This window comes from Vicugna pacos, chromosome 17 (assembly GCF_048564905.1).
Source record: "Vicugna pacos chromosome 17, VicPac4, whole genome shotgun sequence".
NCBI lineage: Eukaryota > Metazoa > Chordata > Mammalia > Artiodactyla > Camelidae > Vicugna > Vicugna pacos.
The window spans coordinates 20,670,935-20,696,139 of NC_133003.1; the positions used below are offsets into that span (position 1 = coordinate 20,670,935).

General features: G+C 37.2%; 1 protein-coding gene across 1 annotated transcript in view; it reads right to left on the minus strand.

Moving 5' to 3' along the window:
• The window catches only part of MAP4 (microtubule associated protein 4), a 146,441-nt gene that overhangs the window by 65,914 nt on the left and 55,322 nt on the right, over positions 1-25,205 (minus strand). The window contains 2 exon segments of the mRNA XM_072941191.1: positions 13,568-13,636; positions 24,505-24,746. Coding sequence (XP_072797292.1) covers positions 13,568-13,636; positions 24,505-24,727 — 292 coding nt within the window. The 5' untranslated portion in view covers positions 24,728-24,746.

Below are 25,205 nucleotides of genomic sequence, written 5' to 3' on the forward strand. Positions count from 1 at the left end.
TATCCTGTGCATGAGAGGACATACCGTTTCTCTGCTGCTCAGTAGCAATGACAGCCACAGTAGAATAGCTCTTCATTTTACACGGAAAAACCCAAGACCAGAAATACTAACTTTTATTGACCAGAGAGCAGAACCCATCAATGAGGATTTCTAAGAAGTCTAATGTCGGTATTTAAATTCACCATTCACACAGCTTAGCATCTTCTCATCTCATTTTAAATTGCTGAGATCCCACTGGAGAATCAGCCTTGCCAGGTTTTTGCAGTGGCAAAGTTCTAAGTTAATTTTTTCATGAGAAACAAAGCAAAAGCTCTTCGTTCAGTTTGCCTAGAGTCCTTTTAAAGTTTCACCTTCAATTTTGTCCTCTATAAATAGAGAATCTCCAAAGACAATGGATACCAGACACGCTCTAGTTACATCCAGTTAAAATATTGTTATACAATCATTTAAATAGGAAAGGGGGCTGGTGGCCAAAAAGAATGATTTACTGGCAGGAGCATTTATTGGGTCGAAGCTGTAAGGACTTTCTATGTGGGCATTAATTATTATCCCAATATCACCCTACATTTATTAACCCCTTCAACCAGGTTACAAAGCGCTGAAAGTATTTTCTGTTCCTTAACCGAAACAATTCTTTTATTACTAGTTTTCCTTTCATAGAGGAAGAACTTCAGGATTAAATAGGGCAAATTACTTGGCTAAGAGACCAAAGCTAGTAGATGATAGATCTAGGCCTGCTCTTTTCCACAATGTTCCCAAGATTGAGACAAACCACTAAGGGAGACTTGTTTCCAGAAAGGCATGTACTAATAAGCTGGCAAAAATTATTGCAATTTTATCTGGCCTTGTTCTTAACGTTCTTTTTCTACATGAGGTCTGAAACAAACAGAAAGAACCACCTACTCAGAGAAAAATGTGGTGAAGAAAAAGGAAGGAAGGAAGCATAACCAAACAGCTTACACAACTTCATGATACACAGAAATTTAAGTCAGATAATCTGTTCATACACAAGATAGCAAGTGGCCCATTCCTCTTCAACATTAAACACAACAGCTGTTACAGTCTAGACAGAAGTCTGTAACTTTCTCAATAGCACAGAAAGATCAGAGCACAAGTCTTTATTAATTAAAAGTTTTTTTCCTAAACCTCAGTGACAATGTTATAGCCACGAAAATGTGTTAGGTAAAGAGGGAGACAGAAAATCATCATAAAACTAACATTGTCAGCGATATGGGAGTAGCACCAGAGCAAATGGGCCAGGTGGCACATACTCAGGCTTTGTCACAGGAGAGGGGAAGGGGGATGTCTATACCAAGGATAATTTTAAATCCCCTGACACCTCTCTTAAATGCTACAGAAACCTAGCAAGGGATCTACAGGAAAAAGTCCTGATATGCTGTAGAATGACCAGGAAATATGCATCAGCAGAAACAGCCCTCCTCCATAGCCAGGGCTCTATACTGGCCACAGGCAGTGCCCGGCCGGCGCCTCCTCCCAGCCTCCTCCCCTTCACCTATTTCACTTTCATCTCAACAGACCTAACACGGCCAATTTCCAACAGACTCCCTCTTTCAGCTTTAAAAAAAAAAAGTTCAACGAGATTACTCAACAGCTACTGAGTACCTACTATATGTCAGACACTGTTCTAGGTGCTGGGCCACAGCAGTGACCGGAACAAAACCCCCGCCCCTCTCAACAGTTATCTTCTGGTGGGCAAAGTCAGACAATAAAGAAGATAAATCAATAAACTGTGCCAATGATAAAGCAACAAGTGCCAGGGAGAAAATTAGGGTAGAGAAGTAGGGGAGAAAAACAGAAGTGGTACAATTTTAGGTAAGCTAGAGAAGGCCTCGCTAAGCGGGTTGAGAGTGAACTATGGGTCTGTCTGCGGGAAGAGCATTCCAGATGGAAAACATCTGGTGCTCAGAGCCCAAGGCAAGGGCCCACCTGGCTTGTCCAGCAACAGTGGCAAGAACACCAGTGAAGCAAAGTCAGCAAAAGGGAGAATTAGGAGATGTGGTCAGAGAGATCTATTTTTCTGACAGGATAGATGTGGGATGTGAGAGAGAGAATAGGGGAAGCCAAACATTTAGCCTGAGCAAGCAGAAGAACACTCTATTTCTGTTTAATGAGATGGGGAAGGTTTTGTTTTTTGTTTTGTTTTGGTAGGGGAGCGGGGGAGGAATCCAAAGTTCAGCTTAGGGCACCTCGAATTTCAGATATAAACTGTACATCTAAACGGAGAATTGAAGCTCTAATTTCACATTTCCCTAGTTCTCATCCAATCTCCTCATGGACTCTTACCAATATTACATCTGTTCTTACCAAATGTTCCTTAAAACTATTTAGCACTTAAATAATGTTTATATATTTGTGCATTTCCCTCTGTAAGTGGACAAATTAGGACAAACCCACAAGTTAATATATAAAGCAACATTTTAATTCTAAAGAGGTTTGTGGTGAACATGATGGTTAACTTGAAAATCATCTTTTTTTTTTTTAATAAGCTAGCTTATTTACTTTTACCATTCTCAAGTGTACAACTCAGTGGCATTAAGTACATGCACACTACTATGCAAACGTCACTGCCATCCATCTCCAGAACTTTTTTCACCTTGTAAAACCGAAACTCTGTACCCACTGAAAAAATAACTTCCCATTTCCCCCTCCTCCCAATTCACAGCAACCACTATTCTACTTTCTGTCTCTATGAATAAGACTACGTATGTGCAGTACCTTATATAAGTAGAATCATGTAAGTGGCATTAGTATTTGTCCTTTTGTGACTGGCTTATTTCACTTAGCATGGCATCTTCAAGATTCATCCAGGTTGGAGCATGTGTTGGAATTTTCTTCCTTTTAAAAACTGAGTAACACTCCACTATATGAATACACCACATTTTGTTTATCCATCCATCCATCCGTCGTAGGCACTTCGGCTGCTTCCACATTCTGGCTATTGTGAAGAATGCTGCTATGAACATGGGTGTACAAATACCTGCTCGAGTCCCTGTTTCATTTTGGGTATATATCCAGAAGTGAGTTTATAACAGGTTCCTATAACAGCTGCACCATTTTACATGCTCATCAGCAGTGCACAAGTGTTCCAATTTCTCCTCATCCTCTCCAATACTTGTTATTTTCTATTTGATTGTTTAGTAACAGCCATCCTCATGGGTGTAAAGTCATATCTCACTCTCGTTTGGATTTGCATTTTCCTGATGATTAGTGGTACTATGCATCTATTTGTGTGCTTATTGGCTTACATATCTTCTTTAGGAGAAATGTCTATTCAAGTCCCTTGCTCTTTTTTAATCAAGTTGTGTGCTATTTTGTTGAGTTGTAGGAGTGCTCTATATATTCTAGATATTAATCCCTTGTCAGATTACATGTTTTAGAAGTATTTTCTCCCATTCTGTGAATTGCCTTTTTACTCTATTGATAGTGTCCTTTGATGCACAAAAAGTTTTTGACTTTGATGGAGTCCAATTTATCTATTTTCACTTTTGTTGCCTCTGCTTTTGGTATCATATCCAAGAAATCACTGTCAAATCTGATGTCATGAAGATTTCGCCATATGTTTTCTTCTAAGAGTTTTATAGTTTTAGGGCTTACATTTAGGTCTTTGATCCACTGAGTTAATTTTTCTATGTGATGTCAAGTAAGGGCCCAACTTCATTCTTTTGCATGTGGATAGCCAGTTTTCCTAACACCATTTGCTGAAAAGATTATCTTTTTCTCAGTGGATGGTTTTGGCACACTTGGTATAAAATCATGACTATATATGCAATATAGGCAAGGGTTTATTTCTGGGCTCTCTATTCCCTGGTCTATATGTCTATCTTTATGTCAGTACCACCACTGTTTTAATTATTGTAGCATTATGGTAAATTTTGAAATTAGGAAGACTGAGATCTCCAACTTTATTTCTTTTTAAGATTGTTTTGGTTACTCAAGGTCCTTTAAGATTCTGTATGTATTTTAGGATAGATTTTTTCTATGTCTACAAAAAAGGTAGTTGGTATTTTGTGAGGGAAAAAAATCATCCTTTGAAAAAGCACTCTGAATCTTCCTACCAGTGACTAACATTTCACTACTGCTGCTGGAAGCTCATAGCTGCGGTAATCTGTATACATCCTTTTATACATACCTCCAAATTTTTCACGAGGAATTAATCCTTGAACAATGTAAAAAAACACATAAAGGTTAAGTATGTTATTCAAATATCTCCTTTAAAACATTAGTATGAAAACCTTAAAATTTATAAAGCAAAAACTAACAAAACTGAGAAATAGACAATTCAACAATGATTGTTGGAGACTTTAATACACCACTTTTAATAATGGATAGAACAACTAGAAAGAATACCAACAAGGAACAGAAGACCTCAATAGTATTATAAACCAAGCAGACCTATCAGACATTTATAGAACACTCCATCCAACAACAGAAGAATATACATTCTTCTCAGGTACACACAGAACATTCTCTAGGACAGACCACAGGTTAGGCCGTAAAACAGGCCTGAAATAAATAGGGACTGAAATCATACAAAGTATGTTCTCCAACCAGAATGGAATGAAATTAGGAAATGACAACATTAAATACTTCGGGGAATTCATAAATATGGAGATATTAACAACACACTCTTAAACTACCAATAGATCAAAAAAAATCACAAAAGATACAAGAAAATATCTTGAGATGAATGAAAATGAAAACAGCAAACTGAAACGTATGAGATACAGTTAAAGAAGTCCTCAGAAGAAAATTTATAGCTATGAACACCTATATTAAAAGAGAAGAAAAAAATCACAATTCAATAACATAACCTTCCACCTTAAGGAAGTAGGAAAAGAAAAGCAAGCTAAACTTAAAGTAAGCAGAAAGTAAGGAATAATACAGATTAGGGTGGAAGTAAATAAAACTGAGAAGAAAAAAAATAGAGAAAACCAAAAGTTGACTCTCTGAAAAGCTCAACAAAATTGACAAACCTTTAGCTAGACTGATCTCTTGAAAAAGAGAGATGACTCAAATTACGAAATTCAGGAATGAAAGAGGAGACAACACCAATATTACAGAAACAAAAAAGGTTCATAAAAGAATACCAAGATAAACAAGCTTCCACTGTATAGTACAGGCAACTATATTCAGTTATCTTGTAGTAACCTATAATGAAAAATATGAAAAGGAATATAAGTATGTACATGTATGACTGAAACATTATGTTATACATCAAAGACTGATACACTATTGTAAACTGATTATATATGTTTAAAAAAAAAAGAAAACAACTGCAATATATCAACAAATTATATAACCTAGTTGAAATGGACAAAGTCCTAGAAAGACAGACACTACTTAAGCTGATTCATGAAGAAAACATTAGGATGGAAAATTCAAAAACTAAAATTATGGTTAGTTCTACAGTTTCTAACAATTAGGCTTGGGAATTAGATCCATGATAGATGGAATTCTGTCAAATTTCCCTATAGAGAAGTCAAGGATCTCATCCTCTATGATAAAGTATAAGACAATCTTTTGTTGAATTAGCCTTGGTTAATTGGACACCTCTTGTGCCCCAACCTCTCACCCTTTGAAATCTGTCTTTTATTCCAACTATAGCTGCAGCATCTAGCTGCATACTGGTGTGATTTGATAGCATTTTATTTCACCAAACCAGAGTTTTCTGTCCTACACCATCTCTGATGCCAGACACAAGACAGCTGCAGGATGGTATTGCACATGTGCAGTTAGCCAATGGAAGAAGGCAAATGGTGAATAAATGCTACCTAATTCTAGCATTCAGGTGGAAAATTCTGAGATGAATTCTACACAGTTCCTCAAAAGATCCCACCCAACATGATTAAGCCCCCTTTGTCCACAACAGTGACTAAGTTAGTAATATTTCATTGTATTGGTTTTTCATCTTTCCAATCTCACTTCCCAATCTCCTACTCTGGTTTTCTGAGATCACTTCTCAAAATAAACTACCTACATGCAAAACCTTTACCTCAGTCTACATTTTCTTCCAGAAAGTAGTGCCTAAGAAAAGCCTTAAAACAGGTCTTCAAAGGTCCTTTCCTTCTAACTGCCTTTCTGATGATTAGTTAGCACTCACGAAAATCCACTGAGACATGACATGTTGTGGCAGTAAGAGCACAGTGCTTCTTACTAGACTAGGTTCAATTCTGAGCTTTGTTATTAACCTAACTTCAACTTCTTCAAATGAAAACTGGATACTGTTATACATTCAAAACCCCTTTACAAGTTCCAATGTGTTATACAAATGATGGTTACCCTTATTATTAATGAGATGTATCAGACAGAAAAATCTGCTCAAGTTTAGATTCAGGTAAAAATACAAGATCAATTTATAGTAGGTATGTATGCAAGTTAGTAGTTTTGGGGGAACAAAAATTCTCCTGTCTCAGAGTGTGGCTCTTTCTATAATGCTTCAATTTTTCTTAGAAAGGAGAATGTATTCATTTACTACTTGTAGGCTTACAAATTAAAAATGAAAATATTCTATATCTACATATGTCTTTTGGCATAGGGTGGCGTTCCATTCCACAAAGAAAAGCAAATCATATAAGCAAATTTATGGTTTAAAAAGTGTATCAGAATTATGGACTCACTCAAAGCTCAGGAAGAAGCTATTTTGTTTCATTTAACATAAACTTCAACAGAAACTGAAAACGAATGGCTCACAGTATAATTAAATGCTTTGCTCAGATGAAGGTTCTTAAGCTCAGTCCCTGAACTGGCTTCAAGGGAGTCTCAAATACCCTAAAAGTAAATGTAATGTGCTGTGTTAATGGGAATGGCTGTCTTGCTGTGTCTACATCTAGGAACACAGTGTGCAGCTTTGTGTTTAGGCTTCATTTATGAGCTATAATGCCAACTTATGGGTTGGTTATAATAGCTGTTCAGAAACTCTAACATTAGATTTATTTTTAAGATTTCACATTTTTGATGCCTCCGAATTTTTCTAAAAGTAAATCCTTTGCATTCCACCTGATGATACAAGTGACAGTGATAAAACACCTAGGATACTTTCTGTGTCATGACATTCTAACAAATCAGTTTTACTGTTTCCCTGCTGGGATGACCTGAGGGAAGGATATCACATCACATTCAGAACAGTTATCACAATAAAAAGCCACCTACTATGATTAACAATGGAAACCACCAGTAACACTGCCATTTGTAGAGCACTTAGTTTACTGCAGCTTGACCCAAACAGTGTAAATAACAGTAATTTGCCTCCAAGGCAGCACAGCTTATTCCACAAATAATTTGTGGTTAAATCTCGTTAAGCCCTCATGTAATGGAAACAGCATCAATATAAAATGAAGGATAATCCAGTTCCATGCAAGATTTAGAAATGAAATCACTCTGTGCCTACCCACCAGTCTTTGTCCGGAACCCTCTCCCCAGCCCTACCATGTAATCAGGTCAACAAGGAGGAAGAATTCAACTGTAGCCAGGTTTCATTTTACTTTCATCAAAATGAATATGCTAATAAAACCCAAGAACTGCCCCAAAGCTTTAATTCTAGGCTACCTATAAGAAGGTTAGATAGGATTGTGAATTACTCTTTATAGTACTTAAATTCTTGTACTTCAAACCTAAGAATAGATTATTGAGCTCTCTTAATGAAATGAAACCTAAGACATTAAATTGAACTTTCTTAATAAAAAGAAATGTTTGCCAAACTAGAAAAAATTCTTTATGCCACGCAAATCACCTTATATATACTCTTAATTCAATCAACACATTGCATTTGCAAATCTATCTACTGTAGAGAAAAATTAACCCAGAATGGTTACAGAACTGGACATTCCACTGAATTCTTACCGGATACAGCATACTAGATTATCAAATCTAATGTAACACATTTTATTTATTAATTCAGAAGGCATTTTAGGAAGTCTGTGAATGTGAATTTTAATTAGACTAAACAAAACCTAAGTATAGTAATACAAAGTACCTAACAGTAATTGATATGCCATGGAAGCTGTCACTCGGCCAACTATCTTTCTCACCAGATGCTATAAAATATCAAATAGTCATATGGGCTTCTTAACTCTTACAGATTCTGGATAAAAGGGAGTTCACTCTGATAATCCAAAATGACAACATAAGTGGCAAAGCCTGGCAAAAAGTAAAAAGCCCATGTAATTATGGGTTGGATTAGAAGCTTTGTTAGACTGAGAGCTCATGCCTCAAGTGTCTTTATTTATAAAAGTCATATTTGGCCACATTATACTTCAATAATTAACACCCAACCAAAATCCAGTCCATACAGTGTTAGTGTAAGATGTTTATTAGTGTAATTTATTTAGCACAATGATCACATTAAAATGTCCCAATATACAAAACTGTTGAAGTCTAAAGTCACAAAAAATACAAACTTAGGTGTGTGAATAAAGTTATAAAAATATTATTTTAAAAACAAAGTTCTACATCTTCAACACTGGGCCAAAAAAAAAAAAAAGTGGAAAAAAAGAGATAGAGAAAGAGATTGCATGTAAGAAACAACACATTCCAACAGAGCAACCCTGACTGTTTTGGCTGCCTCACCAGTGAGGTACCAGGCCACTGGGGGTGACCATCATGGCCATACAGTATTTCATTACAGGACTGGCTACTTCACATGAAGCTGTATGTGAAACATTACATTTATTTCCTTCCAAATGAAACATCCAAGTGAAACAGAGCTACATATACACCAAACTTCAGCTGGCTGTCAGTAGAAAATTTCACCAATTTCCTAAGTTCAAAAAGAAAATATATTTGGAAAAAAAAACTAATTTCAAACAAAAATAAACATGACAAAACAAATTAAAGTTGAATAAATCAATGTCAATAATGGAGTGTGAGTGTGGGGTTTTGACCACAGCCATCCCATAGGAGTCACAGCCAGGCTTTCCACCCATGCATCACTTAGACAAGCTGCGGAGACTAGTTAGAAGACACAAAAGGATGGCAAGTCAGCACTCCCAGCTGTGAAAAGCTCCTCGGCCGAAAAAAAAAAGGGCACAAAGAAACCTACGAATCAATAACACACCAAAGGGAAAGAGCTGTTTTATTCAGTGGTGTGATCTCCTATGGTACTTCTCATATTTTTCTCCTATGGTAAGAGTTTTCATACTTATCAACTGCTTAGGAGGTAAGCTCTTCCCCTAATATGTGCCTCCTTTGTCTTCTCTCCAGAACCCACAGAAGCAATTCGTGGCAAAGGAACCAATCCTGGTGACCACAACAGGGAATGCTTCCTAAATTCCTGAAGTCATTGCAGGGACTCAGTTTAAACTTTCATAATATTCTAATTTTACCATCCCCAAAGTAGCTTTGTATCACAGGATCTAAAACAATACACATCTCGAAATCTTCCTCAGAACATGGTGCCAGATACTTACTTTAATCTGAAACAATCAGATTATAAAAACCTGTAGTCAGTAAGAGGATAGAAAATTTTAGAGTATCTCACATTCCAGATCTTAAACCAGAACTCCTCTATGATTTCAAAACATGGCCCATATTTTGTATTCTATTTCTAAAAATCCGATCAAAGCTTATCATTTGAAAAGTTCCACAGTACTTATCCCTGATGGTTTCAGAGTTTTTTAGCTATTAGTTTGGAAAATGAGAAATGAGAAAAGGAAAGGCCCACTGAGACAATCTTCAGAATATGTGAAGGTAAATGCTCAGGTTCATGGTAAAGGGCTTGACACTCAAGTCTTCATATGTGACCATCAGTCCCACTACAAGCATCATAAAGGTATCGCCAGAGTTCAAAGGGAGACTAAGCCTGAACAGTCTAAGTCTAGTCAGGTAACATTTCAATAGAAATCCAGTAATTGGTTGTCATTCTTCAATGTGTTGCAATTTAGCTTCATTCTCAGGTTGTTACAGAAGAAGTTATTTTCTATCTGTATCCACACCCCAGTATTTAACAACACAGGATTCCATTCTCCTTAACTCCTCAATTATTATGTTGATAGTTTACAATCATAATAAGAAAGAAATCTGGGATATGAAATTCCATACATAATAAGGTTGTCAAATTTTCAGGAAAATCTAAGCCTGGACAAATAGATCATAATTTCATAATAGAAACAATTTCAGCCCAACTTGCAAATAACAAAGGATGATTTAATTTGAGAAATATTTTTTTCAAAGTTTAATCAGAGCTACTCTAAATTAGAAAACTTTAAATGAAAACAGCTATCATTATTCAGATGTTAGTAAGGTGGAGAGAAACAAAGGTAGCCTGAAAGATGACTCTACCCTAAAAGCAAGCTCACACAGGGGAGCAGAAGGAGGGGAAAAGGGAGGTTCACAGCAGGGCTGGTGGACTCAGTCCCTTTATGGAAGCACACATTCTCATTTGCCATCACAACACCCTGATTCAGGCTGAAGATCTGAAAACCAAATGAAAACGCCAACTAAAAATGTTTAAAGAAAAGAAAAATGCGAGACTGAATTAAATGATAAAATGAGACTTAAACGAGAACAAGAAATAAAAGGCATTTGTTGACCTTCATAAAAATACTAAAATTAAAAAGGATTCCTCTGGTACTTTGTGCTCACAAAGGGAAAGGAGGTTCCATCAAGCCCTGCGGAGCACAAGAGGAAGCAGGTGGTTTGCTCAGGCATCAGCAGGAATAGGCCCCGAAGAACTACCCTCAGCTTCTTTATCGTGTCCAGGAAGGAAAGCAAAGCTCTGCAAAATGCTGAAGGTTTTACAAGTATAACGGTGCTTAGGAAAGATCACTGGTCTGGTGTTGCAGCAGCCCCAGTGTTGAGAGACACGCTAGGCTTCTAGGAGGAGAAAAACAGAAAGGGAGGAAGAAGTAGGAAGGGGAAGGAAAGGGCGGAAAAGCACAGGTCATTAGTAAACAGCAAGTTCAACACAGCAAGATGCTCATAAACCCTTTACACGCTATCAGCAGAGCTGGTCTGCTCTTAGGACTAGAGATAACACTATGAAACAGGAATGGGAAATTTCAAAATGGCCCAGAGCTATATGCTCCAGTTAGAGATGGCCAAATTAGAATGCAGTCACAACATGCTCCAAAAACATGCACTGTTCACCCCCTATTCCTTCCCACCCCCAATAAAACATGCATATTTTCAGTAAAGCACCTGCTTTAATATAGTCAAAAGATCAAATTCAGAACACAAATATCTTCCCAGGTGCGCAAACTGCATCCTACACAAGGGTGGAGAGATGTCCCAGAGGAGGAAGGCCTGCTCTCAGAATGGCATTGTGTGGGTTTGTCACCAGATGTGGGTTCTGGCTAGCAGAAGTCCCACTGAGACTGTGGAAAAAAGTCAAGAGAGCGAGAGGGAGTCTGGAGCCAACTCCATGAGCCTCTCAAATGCTCCCATATTTATTGTGTACAGTCAAAGGAGGAATGCAGGAACTTAGGGAAGGACAGGGTGGGATCACAATGAGTACAAAGGCTTTGTTTATTGTTGGTGTTTGGCTCAAGGTCAGAAGACCCTTTTTGGTGAATCATGTTAGTGTTGAGACTTTTAGCTAATTAGGGCAGAACTTACAAGAAACAGCTGCTTAACAACATTTTTCTCGGACTCAGGTGGCTGTGCCTGTCTTAGGTTGCCCCCCTCAGGGGATCTTATCGCCATTGGCTAACCAGCCTTCTCACCTCTGAGTCTGCAGCTTTTTATAACTTGTTTATCATTTCAGCCAAAGGCTGTTTTGGGGATAGAAGACTATCTAACAGCAGGCACGCCCAGTGTTTATAGCCAAAGGCCTGGGTGGCTGCTAAAACCTCAACTATGCAAGCAAGGCGGTTACTAACCACGTTTGCTCTTCTTTAAAGAGATAAGTGGCTGGGGTCTGTTATAATTTGTTAACCCCATCATGGGCTCCCACAGCATTGGGCAGTTCATCAACAGCTAGGTTCTTTTTTGCCACCAGGGAACATAGGTCTTCAAACAGTAAGGGCCAGGCTGCCTGTTTTCCTGAACTTTCCCCCCCACATTGTTAACCCGTGGCCGTGGGAAACAACCACTACATCAAGTCTGAGTCTCTTCTGGTCAGAGCTTACACCCTGCTGGAGAAGAAACCTACTCTAGTTGTAGTGGTTGTTTGCTTCCTGGATGAAAATGGTAATCACGCTCACAAATGGTTAATCAAATAAATCCCCTCCAAACCTTGCCTTCCCCCCACACTGCCTCCTCATTACAGAAAGCTGAATCTATTTGTTTTTTTAAAAGTTCATGTTCAAGCCTCTTCTCCTTTAATCATGGGGATTTATAAATGTTTTCTTAAAACCAAAATTACAGAGACAAATTTGCTTTCAAAGCAGACAGAAACAGTCAATACCACATACAAACTAAGATTATCAAAGAAACACAAAAATTTCAGTTCACGAAACTGGAAGGTAAGGCAGCACTTCTGGCTATTTCCAGCTTTCAAATTAAAGAGTTTCTAATTTATGAGTGGCTAATAAAGATACATTGTCACTGGGTAAAACAAACATTCACAACAAATAGAACCTAGTCATCAGTAAATCTATAAGCTATAAAGATGTATACAATGTTTCTAAAGGCCACAGGATAAAGAATAAATCCTGGAATAACTGCTACTGCTAAAAGAAGGCTTTCTGGAAGTTTTAGAAACCAAAAAATCCTATGGTGGCTCAAGGAAAGGCTTCTCAAGGCTAAGGTATGCGTGCAAGAAAAGAAACACAGACATGCCTAGCACTCGCCGCCACTGCAGTAATGTGAAGCAAATCTTACGCCCCAGTTAAAAGCACACTCTGCTGCAGAGGACAATGTGCCGGATCATTAATAGCCTTTATTTGGGTCAACGGTGTCAATCTGATCACAACTTAGGTTGTGCACTTAAGCAAATTATGTGCAGTTCTTTATAAAAATTCAACTATGGTTCTCACATCAACTACTTAAGAAATGATTTTTGTAGTATGGCCCTGTGGACCCTGCTACTGCTTCAAGAATTTTGCTCACTACAAATGCACTGGGGGTGGGGGATTGGCGCTAGTTATGAGGTGGGAACCCACAGGAACTCAGCACTAACTCTAGTAATGGGAGAGGCGTTCGAGACAGATTTCAAAAAGGGAAAAAATAAATGAAAAACAGACTGAGGGCAAAAGAGAAAGGAAAGAACTTCCAATATCTTGCTCACAAGTTTCCTAACACTGAGCCTTGGAAAGCAAACTAAGTGCAGCGTGCTTTCAGGGAAGAGATCCGCCCAGAGCTGCAGTGGCTGAAGGACTCCAGTATTTTGATGATGGTTATTCTGCAGCTATAGGCATAGTGTTAAGATTGATCCAGCCTGTGTGGTACAACTGCAACAGATACTCAAGGAATATCAAATGAAATTCACTCCTTCTTTTGTTGGAAATGTTATGTGGCAGGTGCCCTGGGTTTCAATACAACCAACAAGATTAGGAGTACCCTTAGAAATCATCCATGTGCTTCCACTAACGAGCCTCCTCAAAGGAACTTATCAAGGTGTTTGTTTTGAGTGTTTCACTCACACATTTGGGGGATCCTGGGAACCACTTACCGGTGGTATCATTCCCTTCTATTCCATGGTCGCCATTGGCTAGCACTGTTGGTTTAGAAGAAGGAGCACCTGAAACAACCAGAAAAAATAATTACCCATTGTGACAGATAGACAAATGAAAAACAGATCCAACTACTGTATAACTAGTAGGATTCCAGTCACACTTCATAGTTTACTAGCTAAAAGCAGATAAAATCTATCCAAAATTTAAAGATCCAATAAAAGGAAACCCAGAAACATAGAACAGAATTGAGTCATTAATTTCTAATCCAAACTCTGATAAACACCACCACTACAGGAGAGCCCTTCCTAATACAATAAATAGCAAGTCGAAATCTGTTCTGCTCTGTAAATTGCCAAAGATCACCATTATATTGAATAAAACCATCATGAAGCAGCACAGGTTTATAACCTGTGATTCAGCTCAAATGCTGCAAGGACACAGGGCCATTTAAAACAACCCCCACATAAAAAGTCCACATCATTGCTCCTGTACATGAGGGTTACCTGGAGGTCACCAGCAGCACTTCTGGAAGCAAAGATTTTTTTTTTTAAAGCTATTCTAATAGACTGTGGTTGTTTTTCAGTCCCTAATAACTAAGGATGTTGAGCAACCGTTCATGTGTTTACTTGCCATTCTTTCATTTTCTTTGGTGAGTTAAATGGTCAATTTTTGGACTATTTTTTAATTGCATCGTTTATTTTCTTATTACTGAATTTTGAGGATTCTTTATTTTTCTAAATATCAACCCTTACAAATTTTGCAAATATTTTCCCCCATGAATGTATGAGAAAATACATCCAAGAAATGTATTTTCATTTTCTTAACTGACTTTTCAACAGCAAAAGCTTTAAATTTGATTAAGTCTAATTTATTTCTTCCTTCATGATTTCACGCTTCTGGTGGGGTTTCCAAGAATTTTTTGCCTAATTCAAGGTCACAGAATTTTCTCCTACATTTTCCTCTAGAAGTTCAATAGTTTTCAAATTTAGGTTTCATATTGAGGCCTATGATAAATTCAGAGTTAAATTTTTTATGTGGTATAAGATATGAGTCTAGGTTCATATTTTTGCACATAGACATTTAACTGTTCATTTATTCCACTGATTCCTGTGCACCTTTATTGAAAATCAATTGACCACATCACATGTGGGTCCATTTCTGGACTCTCTCTTCTGTTCCACTGACCTGTGCCAGTACCACACTGTCTTGATTACTGTATTTCTACAAAGTCTTGAAATTAGGTCACATGAGTCCTCCAAATTAGGTCTTCTTCAAAATTGTTTTGGTTATATTAGTGTCTTTGCTTTTCCATATAAATTTTAGAATCAGTTGTTGATTTACCAAAAATAATAATAATAACAATCCTGATGAGATCTTGATTGCGACTGCAATAACTCTATCAGTAGGTCAATTCAAGGACGTACAACCTTTTCCAAAAGGCTCTGACTACATCTAACATTTCAGCAACCTGCCCAGCTCTGCAGATGGTCTACCAAGCCAAGAGGTTTCTACAAATTACTCTTAAGAACTTCATAGACATTTTTCATAAGACAAGTAAAAATCCAGAACGTATGCTACTAAAATGTCAAATGCAAGATTTTACTTTGGAAGATAGCAAACTACAAAGCCCTACCCTCTGGGTCCCACAAATCCATGGCAGAAACCTTTCATATAAACTTATTGAAAAGATCATTCATTCTGTTATCTCAGATAACAGAGGAACAACTAAAGGGAACAATGTAAAAGAACAAGACAGACTGAAAAGAGAGTGTCTATTAACTGGAAGAGGAAGAGGAAAATAAAGGAATAAAAGATAACAGACTTTTATTAAATACCCAGCCTGCACCAAGCGCCAAACTAGGGCTTCACATATTGTGTTTTACTGATCCAGAGAGATGCCAAATATGTTCTACCCCGTATTTGGGATGTAAATATGGCCATACATATTTGGCATAAATAAATTCCCTTTTACCCCTACACAGTAAGCTTATAAAATTTATTTTTCCTAGCTCAAGAAATAATGCATAATTTAAAAAATCTGCCTCACTTTAAAATGCAAATTGGAAATAAAATAAAATGAAGACTATAGGAAAAGGCAAATTACAAAAATACTACCATATTTTGGCCATGAGAGTGATAAAATCTTCTTAAAATTTGGTACCAGCCAGCGTTGGCAAAGGTGTAGGAAAGTAGGTTATTTCATAAACCACTGGAGGAATATAAATTGAAGCAACCTCTTTATGAGAAAATTTGGTAGCCTATCAAATTTTGAAACATCAGCTTAATCCATTTTAGATACGCAGTTCACAAAAAGACATGAAAGTACACAAAAATCAATGTAAACAGGATGTTTATTATGGTATTGTTTTAAAAGTAACAAATGCCCACCAGTAGATTCACTGAACTGTGAAATAGTATGCAACCATTAAAAGAAATAAAGTAGCTCTTAGTGCACTAATATGGAGAGATGTCAAAGACACAGCAGGAAAAAAAAAAGCAAATATGACATAATAGCATTATAAAAAACAATATACATAAATAACCAGAAAAAATATGGGAAAAAATATACCAAACACCATTGGTAACCACTGGTAAGGAATGAAATGTGAGGAATCAGAGTTGGGGATAAAAAGGAAGACTTTCACAGACAGAAAGTCCTGTTTTAACTGAGCACCTTCAACAGTGGGCAGTTAGCCAACTGAAGCACACCAGCCAGCCGCAACACACAACCACAAGTAGTTAGAAAGGGCAGAAGAGATTGCTAAAGTAAAGTAATAAAAGATCTAGAAATCAAGGATAGACCCCAGTGGACCAGAAATTACAACGAATATCCAAGAAAATGTAGCAAACAGACCACACAGAAGGAGAAACCCAGCACAAAGAGGGCACAGGAAGACAGGACTCCGAAGCACTCTACGCTCAGAGACGGCAGGGACTACAGGACTACGTTAAAAGCCTCCAGGCCAGTCCCCACTCCCCCTACACCTTCCTTCCCTCACCCCATAGCAGTCAGCTTTGTGCCAGACCCAAGATGGAAGAAGAGGATGCTATCTCACTGGGTGAGTGGTGATATCTAGAGGGGCGGGGAGCCCCACATCGCACCTGACAGCACTGTGACATCCCTGCCAGAGGCAGCTGGTACCAAACAGTCTTGTATCACCAGGAACCTCAATAGATGGTATTGCCAAATAACTAAGGGAACCTCCTACCAAAAAGAAGGGCCTCACATTCAAAGAGAATAACCACCCAGAGAAACAATGTTGATATAGCAAATAGGAGACTTCAAAAGAAATATGCGGTGGGGGGGCATAGTTCAGCGGTAGAGTACATGCTTAGCATGTACGAGGTCCTGGGTTCAATTCCCAGTACCTCCATTAAAATAAACAAACAAACAAACAAACAAATAAAATGCTTTGTTTAAAAAAAAAAAGAAATATGCCACTTCCCTCAAAAGTATAAAAAATATCACAATCTGAAAAACAAAAGCAACCCCCTAAATGAAGTGAGTTATCTAATGATTAACAAATCCTTTTTCAAGTTAGATGGTTTCCAATTCTTTGCTTTCATCAAAATTGAAAGACATCAATAAGTATATGTGTACCTGAATCACTCTGCTGTACACCTGAAACACTGAAAATCAACTACACTTCATTAAAGAAAAACAATTGAAAGAGGTCATAATGAAGTTATCTGATAGGACATAAATAATTTTTAATAATATTGAGTTGTGGAATTCTTGGCATATAACTCAAAGAACTCAAGACATTGCCATAATAAAGCTTCCATTCTGACATACTTCGCTACATGAATAGGGTTTTTTTGGCTATTATTGTCTATAAAAATAATAGGCATAAAAACTCTCAAATCTTTTTCATCTTAGCAAAGTTATTCACAGATTTATGGTTTAATCAAGGAAAATAATAGGACCCATCGTCTTATTATAAAAATATTTCCAATCAAATTCAACTTTCACGGTTGGGAATAATTTATCAAAAATTGTGATATATGTGACCAACTGAATACTACTAGTAATTGTAATGATAAATTTTTTCTGGACCAAGTTAACACTTAAGGGTCTTATGATTACAGGAATTTTTTAAATTAAAATTTAAGTTTACATACACATTTGTTACAGAAACATGACAACTTAAGAAGAAAAGTCAAGAAAAACTCAAGAAAGAAAAACCTTTCAAGTGTAAAAATGTTTTCAACTACGATAAAAGTCTGAGACATGGAGAGGAGCGAATCAAAAGAAGGACTTACATTTCCAATGGCAAAGAACAACTTGTTCATGCATTTTTTAAATAAATGGCAATGGGAATCAAAATGCTATATATTTAGAAGCATTTGGGTATGTTTAAATGAGTGATATAACTATTATTTTTATGTGGCAAAAGGAAAACATTCTGAAAAGTACATGCTTTGTAACTTCTGCTGAAAAATTTAGATCAACTTAACTGTACAAAAGGCACAAAACTTTTCAAAATTCTTACGAGTATGTGACTAAGAAGTTTCAAGACAGCTACTTTAGACCAATGCAGAAGTGTACAAAGGATTTGTATGTTCTGGGAGAAAATTTTCCAAGATATAAAGTAAAAAGAGCAAGTTATAAAAATAAAAACAATGCATACAGTTGGATCCCGTTTGTTTAAAACTAAAGCTCATAAATTTCTGGCTGCTTGTAAATGTTTATACGTTTGTAAATACATAGTATATAATGCTAAAAACTCTAACTGCTCTTGAGAAATTAATAGGTAAGTGAGAGTCAAGAGATTTTCACTTATTTAAATTTTAATTTTTTAAACAAAAATTTTTATCGTAGAGTAGTTTTAAATTTATAGAAAAATTGTGATGGTAGTACAGAGATTCCCATATACACACACCCAGTTCCCCCTATTAGGAAAAGACAGCTGTGCTGTTTCCAAAGCAAAGGCAAATCAATGCACCACTACAAATTATCATTACCAATCTTTACTTGCCCAAACATTCCCTGTCCACTCACTCCTTACTCTCTGCAATGTCTATTCTAAATCATCCCTGTTCTCTTCAAATCTTCAACCCCTCCCACCTTCATTTCTCAGCATACGACCTCACCCCTTTCAAAGAAGATATGAACCCATCAGAAGAGACTTCCTGCTCTTTCTACCACCACATACCTAAACCTAAAGCATCTGCTGCAAAACGCTCCTGTCTCTACCTGTGCTTTGGATCCCATCCCTTCCTCCCAAAGACAAGACTCTCGTTTTCCCTCTATTCCTGAAGTCAGGTATTCTGCCCTCTCCTGCCCCACTCCTAAACCGCACAGCTCTCCATCTGCTCCTTTCTTTTGGCACTTAGCTATCTTCCCTAGTGAACTGTAAACTCCCGGAGGTCTTGAGTTAGGGATTCATTTTTTTTCTCCTTAATGACACAGTATTCTCAATAAATATTCGCTTAAGGGATGAATAAGTGATTGGAATAAATGTGACTGCCAGCGTGTGTATAAGGTGGCCGAATGTGATGTAAGGAGGGAGGGTGCAAATGCAGTAAGTCCTATAAGTTAATCTTAAATTTCTAAAAACAAAAAGTATGAGAGTATATTTTTAAAATACTTGAATTTTCTGATTTTCTTCTCTGTGAAGTTTTGGTTTTATAATCAGGGAAATAAAACTATTAACAGAAGACTTCAAACAAGAACACCACTAGAGACCACAGGTCATGTGCAAAGTCACCTATTTCCTTGTTTTTTTTTTTTAAATTTAATTTAATTTAATTATTTTTAGTAGCGGCACTGGGGACTGAACTCAGGACCTCATGCATGCTAAGCAGGCACTCTACCACTGAGCTACAATCCCCCCCACTTCTACTATTTCCTTTTTTTCAGGACCAGGAGATGCCATCTACATGAGGGGAGGGAGGAATACTGCTGTGGTTTCACTGAGCAATCTTGACATAAAGATGTCTGCACCATTTCCAGAATAAGAAATTTAATGATAACGAACAAATGTTCCTTCCAACCCACTTGGAGTCTATGCTTAGGAACAATAGAACTTTTCCATCTGAGGGAAAAGGGTTTTTTAAAAAAAAAGCACATAGAAGATAGCTGGGTTAGGATTGTGTTTCCGGGTAGGATGTTGTAAAGATTTTTGGTATCTTTGCCCTATGCAGCCCTCAGTTTCTCAGCTACAGAAAGAACCTGACAGATTAACCTCTTAAGAGATCTCTGCTTTTGTTTTATACTAGGGTACATTATTATAAACTACAGTTGTTAGTACTATTTTTCTTTTCCAAAAAGAAACTCAGTTAAGAGGTAGAGTATATCCAAGTTAGACAGCAATTATTTTTGCAAAAATACCATTCTAGTTTTATGCACATAAAATATGCATAGATTATGCATGAGATATAAACTTCCCCAAATATGGTCAATGAGACTATGAGACTATTACGAGGGTTTAAGATTAGACACTTACACGTTCCTAAATGAATACCTACTACTTTAGTTTGCAGACACGATTGTTAGTCTGCACATTAACAAAATCTAATCCTGAACAAAATGATTTTAATACAGTAACAAAATGATTTCAATTCAGTTTAACAAGCAGTGATTGTACATTTACCATGTGCCACAAGCAGCACTCTCTCTTTAACGCAGATCTAACCATGATTCCCAGTCCCTCCTCAGCCCCCACAGATGGTGAGACTGCATGATCTCACTGCATGTGCTTCTCCATGGCTCCATCTTGTCATCTGTCTCACTTGTCACTCTGACCTCTGGTTTCTTACCACTAAGCAATCTGAGGTTGCTGGTACACTCTGAACTATTCTGTGCCTCTCTGCTTTTGCTAACTGTGTCATTCTGCAGGAATATAAAAATAAACAAAATGCTATCCCTATTTTAGAGTAACTTAAGTGTGAGACAACAAATAGTTTAATTATGATCTTACAAGTGCCATGAAAAAGAATGATTCAGGGGAGAAAGGCACTTACCAAAGAGAAGATGAAAAGACAGAGATGGGGGTGCAATTGATGTGCAGATGGGGGCGGGGATGCAAGTCAGGGAATGTTCCTGGAAGATTACATCTAAACCCAATCTTGAAGGACTGCAGAACACCAACTTCAGCCAAAATTATCATCAACTTCCAGATGTGTATCTCCAGCCAGAACTTTGCTCTCAACTCCAGACTCTCTTACCTAGCTGCCGACTGCTCTTCACCACTATCTTCTCCACTGTCACATAACTCACATGCAACATGTCCCAAACTGAATTCATTACCTCTCCCTCAAAAGCTACTCTTTCCACAGCCTTCCCAATCTCATGTGATGATAATTCCTTCCTTTCAGTTGTTCAGGCCCAAACCTTTGGAGTCATCCTGGACTCATTCTTGGCAATGTAAAGTCCTGTGCCTTAAAAGGAGCAGCTGGCTGGTGTAGTGTGGGTTAAAGTTGGATGGAAGTGAGTTCAAGAGGGAATGAGAGGAAAGGAATTGGAATCAGATAGTAGACACATCTTTTTCAAAGAAGGAGCAGAATTTAAAAAGTAAATGAGATGGACATGGGATTGAGATAGGTTTTTTTTTTCCTTAGGGGAGAGAAATATTGCGGTATGTTTAAAGCTGATGGATGACCCAGGAGAGGAACTGATAATGCAGGTGGCAGAGGAGACCACTGCTACAGTAGTGCCCTGGAGTGAGAGCATGAGCAGTTCACTCACAACAGTAAGAATAAGAGCAGAGAAAGGAGCACAGACAAAAGCAGGTCAGGAGCAGATGGGATGGAGGTAGGGGGTGGTGCTATGCATGAATTCTCTTCTGATTGAGTTTATTGATTATCTGTTCTAAATGTCATCAACTGAGAACATGAATAGGAAAGCAAGTGCTGGGGGTTTGAACAGAGAGAAGATGTGACATAGTTGTTAGGAAAGAGCAGAGTTCTCAAGTTCAGGCTCTTAATGCAAGTAAGAGTCTCATTTACATTTCCTGAACATAATATTTATATGTCTAATAATTCTGGGCTTTTGAGTTAAATAAGTGGATATTTAGTTTTGAAAAACGTATCTATGAGACATGAAATCAAGCAGAAAGTATGCATTCATGAAGATGGAATGGTTTCATAGAAAGAACATGGCGTTTAAAATCATAAGATCTGGGTTCAGGTTGTGGTTCTGTCACTACTAACTAAATGATCAAATGCAATTCCCTTGTGCTTTCAAAGCCTTGATAACTTAACCTGAAAGAGAGGGTAATACCTAACTCCCATGGTTATCATGAAGACTAAATGCAGTGGTACTGGAGGCAGTACTGTGGCAACTGCATAGTGTTAAGTAAATGTTAACTATTATTGTTTCTTTGTTATTTAACTGTAGATTGATCAACTAATTGATTTATCTATAGATCAACTGTAGATCACTAAACAATAAAGTATCTTTGAGAGAACAGTGAAAACTTTCTCAGCGAAATACATATAGCACTGAAAACAAGACAAGTTTTAAAACTAGTCACATGTTCTGAGATATAAAGATACTAAAATTTACTTTGTTTTCTTAATCGCTTCCCCTACAAGAAGATCTCAGAGTCCCACAGCTGGCAAGTCAATTTGGCAGAGAAGGGATGTAGCAAGAAGCTGAGAGGTTATGTGTACTGTAAAGAAGACAGCCACAGTGAGTCAGCTTTGGGCAAAATGGGGAGAATTCACTGTGCTCTCAATGCAAGGCCGCCTCCTTGTGCAAGTCAGGCCTGTGCCGACATCGCCCTCTGGTGGCCGATGAAGTTGGTTGCAAAGCTCTGCAAGAGAAGGCCCCAGTCAGCTGGACAAGGAAAAGCTCTGCAGTATCTGGTTATCACCCTTGCCAGGACTGACTTAGTTAAAAAAATAAAATAAAATAGAAACATCACTATCCAAAGAGTGCTATTACATGTAACCCAATTAACTGCCCTTTCTATATCTAGACTCGGAAACCCGATAATTTCCACTGTTGGCCTAAGTGAGCCTGCTATAAAATTGTACCAAGAGCACCGGTGATGACTTACTGAACCTCATCTAACAACAAACTCGAAGTTGGGTGTATAATAACATAAGGAAGTCTAGGGCCCTTCCATCACTTCTGAAGTAGTAGTCAGAAGAAAAAATATCTCATTTAGAAAGTTCCCAGGCAAAACACAAGCACAAAATCTATCATTTTGTCAAAAACCATCATTTGATAATCTATAAAAATCAGACCCATATAAGAGAAGGCCCTATTCACAGAGAACTCACTCACTGCACCAGATTTCTACAAGACCAAATAAGAAAGTTCTTTTCCTTTCTTCTTCAATGTCTCTGAACAGCCACCTCTCCTCCTCCCATTTATCCTTAGACAAGCCTTCTATAAACAAGGTAGTATGGGGGAAAAATAAGCAATTTATAATTTAGTTAATTATAACTATAAGCTTTGTATTATTCTTTTTGAACAGTTGGTAAATCCATGTGTGTGAATCCAACTGGCCCAAAAGTAAGTCTCCCCCCAAACCCTACATTCTAGCCAGCCAGTTCTTCATAGAAATCACTGTTAACAACTTTGAGAGCAGCCTTTCTAAGCTAATGAACTTTTAATTACAGGTTATTCACATATTAAATATTAGCAGGGAAAATCTAATAATTTTTTATAAGCAAAAGAGTTTCAAAAAACTTTCCTCTTTTTGGGTCAAGTTAATGGTACATAGATCAAGTCACCCAAGATGAACGACAAGAAAATCTACTGCTACTATCTCATCATCCTCACCCTCCTAAGCCGAGTCCAGGTGGTGGAAGCAGTGCACAGCTAAAGTAAAATTTTAAATTAAAAAACAGCAGGCTTCCTACAGCTGTGACTGATGAAAAAGAGAAAATCAACTCAAAGTAAGAAGAAGGAAGGAAGTATTAAAAGATACAAGCAGGAATTAGAAACAGAAAAATAATAGAAAAAAAACTGAAACCAAAAGCTAGATCTTTAAAAAGATAACTGATAAACCTCTATCCAGACTCTTCAAGAAAAAAGAGAGGACACAAATTACCAGTATAATGAATGAGACGGCATGACAAGAGAGCCTACAGATATTTAAAGAATTAGGTAATATTATAATTTTATCTCCATTAATCCAACAAATTAGAGGAAAAAGACCAACTCTTTAAAAGATACAAACTACCAAAGCTCACTTGAGAAGAAACAGAAAACCTAAACAGTTCATATCTCTTAGAGAAATTAAATTCATTGCTAAAAACCTGACAAAGCAAATTCCAGACCTAAATGGCTTCATGATGAAGTCTATCAAACATATTATAGAAGAAAACATCAATTCTGCACAAACTGTTGTAGAAAACAGAATAAGAGGGAATATTTCCCAACTCATTTTATGATGTCAGCATGACCTCAATTCTAAAACTGGACAAAAGCCTCACAAGGAAGCAAGAGACCATAGCCCACATGCACACAGATGCAAAAATCCTCAATCAAATGTTAGCAAATTTGATCCAGTAATATATAAAAGCAGCAAATCTCTTTTAAAGGGTTTAATCCATTTTTTAATCCTGACCTGGGATTACTATTAAAGACAAGTGGCATCTGACTCCATTCTAAATTCAGTCTTGGTGTAAACAAAGAATTTGAAGTATCTAACTTTACAAAGCTACTTTCAAAGAAAAGGCACAACAGACAGTTTATTTAGGAAATTAAGAGGTAGATTATACAGTAGTTGAGACATTACAGAAGAAATTTTAGGGCTAAGAGTAATCTACAACTTCAAGAACACATACTCAACTGAAGTATAATGAACCTACTACCTCTTTGGTTTCTAACAAAGAAATTTAGATAAAGAGAAAGATACTAGCTTATACTAAAAAAACTCAGTTGTTTCCTCAAAGGTTTCTAAGATTATGACCCAAAATATAACCCCTAATCTATTTTCTGAACTTATACATCCAGTTTGGCTTAATTACTTACCTTCAACCTGGCTAGTGTCTGAGCATGGTTTCTTCTTTGACTCCGAATTCCCGGTTTTCTCATCAACATCCAAGAGAGGAATATAGTCTGTTTTTCCAACAGTTTCTCCCACAACATCATCAAAGGCCTCTGCCTCCAGTGTGGCAATAAAGTCCCGTTTTATCTCTTCCTCAATTTCTGGAGGTGGCTCTGTTAATGCATCTGCAAGACTGAGGTCAGCCATTCTGCACCACTGCAACTGCCTGGTTAAGGGAAAAAAATATTTCATGTAATGAGCACTGCAAAAGGAAAAACACTTCTAGAAACTCTTGCCATTGTTTTACACAAAAAAGGAATTTAAAATCCAAAATTTTAGAGCTAAAAGAGACTTCCTTGTTTTATAGATTAGAAAATTAAAGTTGAGTAATGGACAGTCTTACCCAAGGTAAACACTTATTTTCTCACATCTCTGGGAGGTAAAACAGAGTCAAGTACCACTCCACCCTTTTCATTAATAAGAAAATGAAATATAAATATATATATATATGTATCAATTTATCCAAAGTTATAGTCAGTAAGACTCACATCATGTCTTTTGATTTCAAGTCTTAAAACCCTTTCAACAATTCCATGTATCCATTTCTAAATCATATCCCAGAATAATTCTCAAAAATATACACAAAAAAGGTCAGGTTAGATTACATTCCTATTTAAAAACCAAA